At 36.3% G+C, this 11,568-nt stretch overlaps 1 protein-coding gene across 1 annotated transcript; it reads right to left on the minus strand.

Moving 5' to 3' along the window:
* Positions 1-682: 682 nt before the first annotated feature.
* LOC109424940 (uncharacterized) lies at positions 683-2,294 on the minus strand (the record flags this gene model as incomplete). Its single annotated transcript, XM_062843925.1, has 1 exon — positions 683-2,294. A coding segment is annotated over one exon (715 nt), but the record flags the coding sequence as incomplete, so codon positions are not given.
* Positions 2,295-11,568: the final 9,274 nt, after the last annotated feature.

Consider the following 11,568-nt stretch of genomic DNA (forward strand, 5'->3'; position numbering starts at 1 on the left):
TATGGAAGACTTAGCATATCTACGGAAATAAATCATCTTCAGTAACAACAATCCATTGATTACACTTGTAGATCTTAAGATCTTTCTTGGAGTTCTTGTAGGTCCTAGATCATCTTTTGAAATTATTTCTCTACAGAACTATGCTCCCTGGACCTGTAGGGCGCTACACTGTATCAGTAATGTGTCATCAAACCATAGATAACGCTTGTAGATTTTCAGGTTTTTATTCGTGGAAGTTCTTGGAGCACCTAGAACATCTTTGGAAATTAGTTCCTTACAGAAAAATGGTTCATGGTCCTTACATGGTTACAACGTATCAGTAATGTAACAACACTCTATCGATTACACTTGTAGATCTTAAGGCCTTAACTCGCGGAAGTTCATGGAAGACTTAGCATATCTACGGAAATAAATCATCTTCAGTGCAATACTCAATGAAATTGGTAAAAGGTCGCTGATGTAATATAAGGTTTAGATCAACAATAAACCTAATGCACAAGAAGGGTTTACGGAAGAAGTGAATTTCGGGGTCTTCTGTAAGATTCACGAGACTTCCGCTAAGGTGCGATTATCAAAAGAAACATGTCCCACTCAACGCACGAATCGCATCTTCACTGCAAACCACGCGCAAATGTTCAGTCAACAGAAGAGAGAAAAAAAAAGATGCAGAAATACCTACATAGCACATTGGTCGGGCTCCATACAAAGGGGCGGCCAAAACTCTCAAAAAACGAAATTGATATTTTTAAACTTTATTTCACCTTATAGCAAAGATAATGTATTGTAGTTTTATGATTCTTAATTGAAAGTATACCAGCTTTTGTATTTCAATGACATTTTCACTGCCAAAGTGGCCTAAGTCATAAAATTGAAAAATGATTTTTTCGAAAAAAGTGAAATAATAATATTATGAGAATGGAATATATGTTTAATGCTATCCAGCATATGAAAGCTTGTTACTGGACTGTTTGAATGCACGTATGGTATAAAATTAATATGTCACAAAACTTTTCAAATTTTCATATATTGTACTTTAGGAATTTTGGTAATTTTTAAGTTAAAAAACGGTTCGTGTCGTCACGTGTCGCCGCAATTTCGAATAGTACATCTTAAACATCATGCTTAGGGCTGCATAAAAACGTTTAAATATTTTGCAGAAATTTGCAGTTTTTCAAATTGGAGCTATTTAAAAAAGTCATGTTTTTTCATATATTTTACATTATTTTTCCATTTTTGACTAAAATAAAATTTATCTTCCCAATTTTTTCACACGTTTTGAACAAACTTGATTGGATTTGATCGAAAGATAATCATTTAATTAAATTCAAATTGATTTTCTAACAAAAAACGCAAAAAATGTGAGGTTTACTGATTTTTACCGTTTTTGAAATTATTGAAGTTACGTAATTTTTAAATACCCCTTTTTAAACATTAAAAATACTATATAACATATCTAGGCAACCTATAACTTCTATTAAATACATAAAAAGAGTTTTGTCCGAACTTTATCTTTTTCCGACCATTGTGCATAGGAAGTTTTCGAAGCGAATAAAAAACACAATTTTTATAAAGGTAACAATCAACTAATTTTAAATGTTTTTGAAACTCGTTTCCAAAAGTCCTTCACGGTCTGTGTAGCTCTTCTCGCCGCACTGCTTAATCGACCCTCAGCCGGCGGAGGTGGCGGGTGATCGCTCACCAGGAGCACCTTCCTGCACTTTTTTCTGCTGTTTGGTTCACAGTCCACTTCTATCATGGGAAGATGGTACACCTCCACGAGTTTACCCTCTTCCCCTACTCCACCTTTTTGGGTGGTTGTTGTTGTACGACTTGTGGTTGTGGTAGTTGTAGTGGTGGTGGTGGTAGTGCTGTTCGTAGTACTATTGGTACTGTTAGCGATGAGGGATCCTATCAATCCGGCAGCTCCGGAGATCAGACTGGCCGCCGACAGAAGAGAGGACAGCATCAGAGGGACATAGAAGGGCAGTAAGCTGGCCACTTGCTGTAGCTTCTGGGCCTTGTTTTGCTTTTTTAGCACATACTTCGTTCCCAGTACGCCCAGGGTGAAGGCATTTGTGCTGGCGATCGTCTTCAGGCCCATTATCATCTTCGCCAGGAGCAGCGCGTAGATTCCGATGACGGCTGGCAGTCCTAGAGCGAACATCGTCACTAGCACGGCTTTCGTCAAGAACATCAGCATAAGGGCCTTTTCCTTGCTGATGTGTTTCTTTTTGTAGGGCGCTGGTGGATGGTATGGCTTCAAGATTACTGGGTGTTTGGGAAGTTTCTCGTAACTGTTGGGAAGAAGTATTAATAGTCATTATCTGTCATTGTTAGATTTGTTTAAGCGAAAGTTACACTTAGACAAAGTAATTGTAAAGCAATAAAACATAAAACAAAGCATTTGTAACAATTTATTTAAAAAACACCTTAAACTGCACATTGTGAGATACACACAAGCTCTTCAAAGGTATGGAAATAACTATGATCCCATCTGAGTTATGTTACAAATTTCTTCTAGAAGTCCTGTGAAAATTCAGGATTTTTGTTAGGTATTCCAACTGCATTATTTCAAGAAACTGTTCTTGGTATGTTTTTTAGCTTCTTTGACAGTTTCTCCAGAAATTCTTCAAAAAAAATATATGTCTACTGGATATTTATCTAGAAATTACTCTTGCAATTTTTCAAGGGTCCCTTCTTAAGAATATTTTCCACAGTTTATTCGAAAAGTTCTCTGGCAATTTTTCAAGAAATGCCTCGGAAATATTATCGGTCAATTAATTTAGGATTTTTTTTTGGCATATTCAATACAAATATCTCAGTGAATCTTTTAGTAATTCCTTCGAGTATCAACTTATGGATTCCTCCGACAATTTTTTCGGAAAAATCTTATGCATTCTTCCAGCAAAGTTTAAGGGATTATTCCGTCAAAACTACAAGGATTTTTTTGGTGATTGTTTTAAGAATTCGTCATAAAACATTGATTAATTATCAATGTTGCGGCCGAGTGGAATTTTTATTTAACTCCAAAAACTAGACTTTACAAATACTGGCGTGAGTAAGAAATTGACAAATTGGAGAGAAATTTGTGAAAAAGTTACTTGTCCTCTCGGTGAGGCTCGAACTCAGTAGGAGTCGTGAGTTGGAGTCTCATCGAGAAGACGAGATTTTGTTTCAAAAATTTCACTCGTACCTATTTGTCCATTTCTCACTCACGCCAGTATTTGTAAAGTCTAGCTTTGGGAATTTCTAAAGGTTTTGTCTGAAATGTTCCTGGAGGTTTTTTAATCTTTAATAACGAGACTTTTTTACGTAAGACTAGCTCATTTTGGAACCCACGCCTTTACTTCCCTTCCCAAGTAACACACATGGCACAGACAGCGCAGGTTTTTAGTTGAACACAAGTCATTTTCAAGTTATTCTGCCTTTGGATTAGACTCGTATCCAAGCAAAAATCTGCGCTGTCGACATTCTTTTATGACATCTGTGCTGCTTGGATTCCAAAGAACGAACCCACATTTTTTGAATTTGTCGAGAGTGGGATTCGTCGTGATAGTGTCATGTGCTCTAACCATACCACTAGACCCGCTCCACAATTTCTGAGGGGACTTCCCAAGATAATTTTCTAAAGCGTTCGCTTAATTTATTGCCATAGGAATTTTCAAATCAATTGCCGGATGTATTCCTAAAGAAATTTTCGTTAGAATTCTTGAAGAAACTACCTAAAAAAAATGCTGACACAAAAAAATGTTTGTTGCACTTTTTATCGAATTTCTCCGGCAATTTGCTGAAGAATTCCTCCGAAATTACCTTTAAAAATCCATGAAGCAATCCGTTTAAAAATTTCTCCGGAAATACATGTAGTATTGCATAAAGATATTATTCAAAAACACCAGCGGCTTTTTTGTGAGAACCTTCGGTAATTCCTACAGCAATTTCTGAAGAAATACTTCCCCTGATAATTTCTTCTAGAGCTTCTCTAGAAATTTGTTCAGGATTTTCTCGGAAATCGATTAGACTTCTTTACCAAGTCTTCCGTCAATTTTGTTTAGGAATCCGTTGAATCTTTTAGGATTTTTCTGGCAATGTTTTAAGAAATTCATACGACAATTTCTTCGAAAATAATTGTGTGGGTTAATTTTCTGAATTGTTCTCATGATTTTTGAGGCAATTTCGTTGGTAATTCCTGTAGAAGTCCTTAAGAATTTCCTTCAACAGTTTTTTTCCTGTTTTAGGAAAATTTTCGGCAAGTTTTCTTTGAGAATTTTTCTGGCAATAACTTTACTTTTCAAAGTCTCGGGCAACATTTTTTTTTCCTACTGAAATTTCTTCAGAAATTCTTCCATCAATTTCGCGAAGAATTCCCCTGGTAATATCTTCAAGAGTATCCCTAGCAATTCATGCTCAATTCTCTCAGAATTTCTTCCGGAATTTCTCTAACTAGTCAGGGACATTTTGGTAAAAATTAGCAACTCGACCATTTCTAAGGTTTTTTTTTCTGGCAATTCTTCGGTGGTTTCTTAAATAATTGTTCCGTAAATACGTCAAAGATATTATCAAGGAATTCTCAAGGATGTCTAGGAAATTTGCATAGGTACTGGTTGCAACATTGTCATTATTGTTGCGCGATGATTGAAATTTGTTTCAGTGCTACAAATTTTATCAGAAATAATCAGATTAAAATCTGAAAACATGATAGTTTCTTCGTGTTTTTTTTTTTTTAGATATTCCAACTGGAATTTCTTGAGGAGAACCTCTGGTATGTTTTTAAATCTTTCTTTAGCAATCTTGTTCTGGCATTATCCCGGAAACTCTGTGGGTTTCATTCATTAAGTCCACTAACGTATTTTTTATTTTGGAAATAATGCATCGTTTTAGAATACCTTCTCTTCTGTAATTTCTCTCAAGAAATTTAAAAAATATTACTGTGGGATGTAAACAAAGATTAGTGACATTCCCCTTGGGTATCTTTCCCCTGGCAAGCGTCAATGGCAGCAAGCTTCATGACGCGATGAGCAGGGTGATGCTACCTCATTGAGGAATGGAGCTTTGGCGTAGCAAGTCGCCTACATCGCGAGGTCCTGTATCATGACAAATAAGTCTACTGTAGTTTGCTAAGATGGTGGTTCCGGTGAGTTACGCAATATCACTACACAATCACTACAGAAATACCTGAAGAAATTACCGGGGAAACTCTAATGGAAATTCCGGATGTGTTCCTGAATTATTTTTTTAACACATTCCCAAAGAAAATTCCGACGGAGTTTCTAACGGGAGATTCAAAAATTAGGTTCAACGTTGTACTGCCACACTTTTTAGAGGCCGGGATAACTGGGGTATAACTGGGGATAACTTCCGTCCTTCAAATGTTGGGCGTAAGAAATCCCTTTGCATACATACTTTAGAGGCACAACTCTGGCGAAAGAAGCATCGAACCAAGCCGCACTTGTTTATCCTGGCCTTGCTCACTTGCTAAAAGAGGCTGCTTTTCCAGATCGAGAGCATTTGTTTACGAATTTTCAAGATTGGTGCTCTTGTAAACGTGAGTGGCAACCATGTTTGTATTCTCTGAAGTATCTCCTTAAGGAAAATTGCTAGAATCCCTAAGAAAGTTTTCAGAAAAAAAAACCTGATGAAATTTTCGAAGTTCTGTGGAATTGTGGCAGTGGAATTCCCAAACAAACAGCCAAAGAAACTCCGAGAAAAGAGAGTTCATATATCAATTGCAGAGAAATTCCTAAGTAGAATGCAGGAGAAACTTCTAAATACGTTTACGGATTACTTCTCAAAGCAATTGTTGGAAGAATTTCTAAAAGAAATTGCCAGATGAATTTCCTAAGAAATTACCAGAAGGACTCCTTAAAAAAAATACCAGATAACTTCTTTAATTTACCAACGGAAGCATTGCTTAATGAATGGCTTGAGACGGGCTTGGTGGTCTAGTGGCTACCGTTTCTGATTCATATGCAGAAGGTCCTTGGTTCAATCCCTGGCCCGTCCCTTTCCTCCTACTTTGTTTCTTTCTTTAAACTTTCTTCCTCCCCTCTACATATACTCATGTATATTCACATGTTCATAGCCATCGCTAGAAAAGGAACGGGTTGAAAAAACCGTTTCCTTCCTTCCAAACTTTCACAGCACAGTGTCTCAATCCTATTAGATGACGCCTACAAGTTATGCAATCAAGCGAACTGTGCCGCACATCTTCAGAATAATAAAAACACAATTCTATCACCTTACCCTGGTATTCACGTACCAATGTGTGAACCTTCTACCAATCAAGTCCCACCAACACTCCGAAATCCGCAAGAATTTGTGCTGACGCAGGGGTATATTCGGTCAGATGTAAATACAAACGATTGCTATCATCATTTTCTTACCCTTCCCCATATTGACCTGCAACCTGACGTGGTAAGCGTCATTGTCGCCCAAAAATAGAAGATCACCAACGTCCCCGGCAGATATCTCATTGATTCCTTGTGAGAGTGTAGCTGGTCTGGCGATACTGGAGTAGCATCTACGGGCGGTCAATCAAGCTCAAGCTCAAGGAAGCATTTCTAAATGAATGGCTTGAGTGATTGCCAAAGCAATTTACGAAAGAATTGATAAATACATTTCCGCGTAAATTTCGGGATTAAATGTCGGAAAAAAATTAAAAGGTATTCTTAAAAAAGTTTTCGGGGAAATTTATAAATGAATAGCCGGGAGGATTTCTGAAGAACTGTATTTTTTCAAGAACTTTTCTGGAAATTTGTTCAAGATTTTCTCGCAAATTCATCAGACAAGTCCTCCATCATTTTTAAAATTTTAAAATTTAAAAAATAGTCAATTCCTTTGGGGTTTTCTCTGGCAATGCAAGGAATTAAGGAATTTACAAGACTTTTTTTTAATCCTTATGATAATCATTATCTTGGTTACTTTTCTGAAATGTTCTCAGGGAATTCTTCAGACAATTTCCTTAGAAATTCGAATGAAAATTCTTTCAACAATTTCGACTCACACTCCACTCTAAGAAAACTTACCGTCACTGGGTGTCGTATATGATGTCCGTTGTCTAGTGTAAATTTTATTCAGCCTCTCTGGCTAAAGACGGCGTGTAATGTCTTTTATTTCTCTAACTGAGTCGGGAACATTTTGGTAGTAATTAGGAATGCAACATTTCTTGTTGGAACTTTTCTGGTAATTCTCCGATGATTTTTTTTTACATTTTTTTTCGTAAATTCATCAAAGCAATTTGTAGGGTATTGCTGGCGAAGTTTGTAAAGGAATTTAAAAAGAAAGAATCTTCCCAAGAAATTACATAAAAAACGGAAGAGTTTCTTATGGTCGAAGAAATACCGGAGGATTTTCTGTGAAGTTTACTAGAGGTTCTTAAAAGAAAACCTCAACAAATTGTCGAAAGAGTTTCAAATGAAACTTCTATAAGAATTCCTTAAAATATTGTCGGAGGAACTCCCGAATAAAATGCCACAAAAAAATCTTAAAAAAGTCAGTTTTGTCACGAATTTTTCAGGCGATTTCTTCAAATACTGAACTGAACTGAAAATTCCTTGTAGGGATCTTCTATTTTTTTATGTTTCTCTGGTAAATTGTTTTGGAATAATCCCTGAAGTTCTTCAGGATTCGTCATGGAGCCCTTCAACGTATTTTTTTAAGAATCTGGCATGTCATCTGGCAATTCCTCCGAAAACTTCTTAAGGAATACTTCTGTAAATTGCCTTCAGAAAATCTATTGCATTCCTGAAGAAAACTCCGAAGCAGTATCTAGCAGGAGTTTTGAAGATTAGATTTATCGTTTTTTTGGGACTTCTGGACCCCCTTTTCTCTCTATGACTCTGTTCCATTTCTTTATAGTTTCTTAAGGTATTTCTTTGACAATTTCTTTACAAATTCATTTGCGAAGTCCTTAAGAATTTTCTCCGGCCGTTTTTTTTAAATAATTACCAAGATTTTTTCAAGCGTTTCTATCAGGCTTTCTCCAATAAATCTTTAGAAAAATAAATTCTGCAACAGTTTCTTCAGGAATTGGTCCTGTAAATTATTTAAAAATTTCCCAGACATCTCCTCTAAGAATGCCTCTGAAAATTTATTAAGAATTTTTTCGTGACGATTTATTAAGGAAATCTTTAGTAGTTTGCTTCGCCAAATACTTATCCAATCCATTTAAAAATGCCTCCGTTGACTCCTTAAGAAACTCATCCGACAGTTTTTTAAGGAAACCTTCTAACAATTTCTTAAGAAATTCATCCGGAAATTCTTTTAATAATTTCTCCAACAACTACAGTGTCCTTCTTCGAATGAGTGTAATCAGTTTCGTACCTTTTAATTCCGCCCTATGTTGCTTATCCTTTGACAGATACGCGTATTTCGACTACCACTTGTAATCTTCCTCAGTGTCAGTTATCCACTGAAGATTACAAGTGGTAGTCGAAATACGCGTATCTGTCAAAGGATAAGCAACATAGGGCGGAATTAAAAGGTACGAAACTGATTACACTCATTCGAAGAGGGTATTCTGCTAAGAGGGTTCGAAAAGTCGGTACAAGAACTACAGTGTATCAAAAAATTGTCTGTACAGCAATTTGTTCCTCATATTTTTGTTTTATTCATATGCTTTCGTCTTTTTATACGTGGATCAAATCCGCTGACATTTTTACCATGAGGTTGTTTTTCTGACAATTCTCGGAAATTGCCTAGGTCTCTTCGTGAAACCCTAAAACGATACTCTGTTTTAAATATAGGAATAAATTTAGCAATTTCTTAAGGAACGCATCTGAAAATTTCTTTCAAAAATTCTAAAGTTATTGCCACAGTATCCCCAACAAGCTGTGTCTATAGTTCGCCTAGTAGTTAAGGCTATGGATAGCCAATCCCAGTGTACTTGCCTCACAATATACAAATTCATGCAATGGCAGGCAAAGAAAGCCCTTTAATTAATAACTGTGGAAGTGCTCAAAAGAACACTAAGTTGAAGAGAGGCAGGCCAAATTCCAGTGGACTGTGAATCTCAGGACAAATGCATGGGTCAGAGTCGCGGAACGTTTGGATTTTTTTATATATTCCCGAGTAGGTGGAAAAATCTGATGAATAGCATATTCAGTTATGATTGATTGAATTACTGAAGAGCAAAAACTGATATTGGTTTGATTGATATAAGAGGTAAAAGAACAGAAATAATAGCAAAATCTAATATGGTGAACTACTCAATAATAGCTCGTTAAGATATTACAAGATCAAAATAATAGCAGACAAGATTAGTCACTTTTTTCTAAAAAAAAATAAAAAAAAATGTCAGCATGCAGCATCGAACTTACGACCTTAGGATTCACAGGCGGCGATGCTTACCACTCAACTGTGGCTCACTGTTGTAAATAACTTTGGAATAAGAGCGAGCGGTTCTTCGTTTCCACAGATCAGAAAGGGAAACATGGCATTTCACTAACATTGAGCCATCTCTATGGGTGTATGTGTTCCATTTCGTGCAGAAGAGCTAAACTTGTTCTTATGTAGAAATTTTCAGCTATTTCGACATAAACAAAAACTGATACCATATCACTTTGAGCTATTCGTGCGATATTCATTAGATTTTTGAATAACTCATCAAAATCACATCGAGCTATGACGGCAAAAAGTGTTCGATTTGAGATATGATTTAGATATTCTCGTCTACCCGGGTTTGTTCATAAACTTCTAGCGCATTTCCTAGGAGCTACTCCAGAAATTCTTCAGAAATCCCCCTACAAACACCTTCGGATTTTCTTGGAGTTTTCTTGGCAATTTGTTTGAAAATTCTTTCGTAAATTCCTTTATAAACTTGTCCGGCAATAGCTTGAGAATTGATTTAATGAGCTTACGGAAGAATTATTGAAGAAAACATCGGAAAATTACCAGAAGAATTCTTAAAGAAACTGTCAGATAACAAAATTCTACAAAAACATCACAGGCTTAGTTAGAGAAATACCTGAAGAAAATCCGGAAGAATTACAGAACACATCGCTAGGAAACTCTTAAAGAAGTAACTAGAAGAATTATTCATGAAATTTTTGGAACCATTTCTGCACTCACAGAATCGATTTGTATGCAAGTTTCGTTTTTAGGACACCTTGAAGGAATTGTCGTAGAATTTTAAAAGTTATTGCCTGAAAAATTACTAAAAAAGAGTTGCCGAAAATATTTCTTGATAAAACGCTACATTCTAAATAAATATCCGGATTGTCATTGTTGTACTTGTAGGATGACTCCAGTCCGGTATTGTGCTTTGTTGCTGAAATTGCTGAACAATTTGCTGAACTTCTGAAAAAAATTTCAAAAAAATTTGAAAAAAAAATCGAGAAATTCTAAATTGTATGAGAAGTTCCCGAAAGAGATTTCTCAAACGAATTACCGCAAGATTTTAGAAAATGTCGAAAGAATTCCAAAAGACATTGCTTACAGAATTCCTGAAGAAATTGTCGGATGAATTTCTTACAAATTTCTGAAGAAGTTGCTAAACAAATCGCTTTAGAGATCGCGTTTTAAGGGTATCCAGATGCGTAATAGTTTGGCAAATTTTCTGGCGCATTTACCGTCTCTATCGACAGCCACTCCAGGATGTGTACGGTCGGCTATGCTATGCTATGCTATGCTATGCTATCCAGATGCGTAATAGTTTAGTAAACTGGAACTCTTTGACTTAAGGGTAAAGTCTTCGGTATACCAATCCATGTGGTCAATTAATTATATTTAATTAAAGTATTTACGATGTAAGTTAAGGGAAGGATGAAACATGATCGATGAGATTTGAATTATCTTATGACAACTAAAATGCCGTGTCATTAATTGGCTCGGTAGCTATCTATATATCTATCTATATATAAAAATGACTTTCAATTCCCTTTGAGGCAACAAAACTCACGAACGGCTGAACCGATCGGGATGACTCTTGCAGGGTTTGATTCGTATTCATGGTGGCTGTGTTTATATGTAAAAAAGTTACGTAAATCGACTAGAAAAGTAAGAAAATTGATAAAGTACTGATTTTTCATGAGCTGCGCAGGAAATCAACACGATCAAAATAAAACCAATCTAGAGTGCGGTGATGTTATGAGCTCAACAGTTGTCAAACCACCACAGCTTGGCAAGACAACGTTTGCCGGGACAACTAGTATATATATATATATATGTTGAGTTTCATCAAATATCATGGAACTTTCTTCCAAAAGTTTTAAAATTTGTAAGAAAACAAAAGAGAGAAAAGAGGGCCCATATAGCCGAGGCGGTAAACGCTCGGGTATTCAGCATGACCATGCTGAGGGTGACGGGTTCGATTTCCGGTCGGTCCAGGATCTTTTCGTAAAGGAAATTTCCTTGACTTCCTTGGGCATAGAGTATCTTCGTGCCTGCCACACGATATACACATGCAAAATGGTCATTGGCAGAGGAAGCTCTCAGTTAATAACTGTAGAAGTGCTCATAGAACACTAAGCTGAGAAGCAGGCTTTGTCCCAGTGAGGACGTTACGCCAAGAAGAGGAGAGGAGAGGAAGAAAACAGAAGTCTTCTGACAAGCAATCATCATATTGATTGAACT

Source organism: Aedes albopictus, unplaced genomic scaffold (genome assembly GCF_035046485.1).
Source record: "Aedes albopictus strain Foshan unplaced genomic scaffold, AalbF5 HiC_scaffold_650, whole genome shotgun sequence".
Lineage (NCBI taxonomy): Eukaryota > Metazoa > Arthropoda > Insecta > Diptera > Culicidae > Aedes > Aedes albopictus.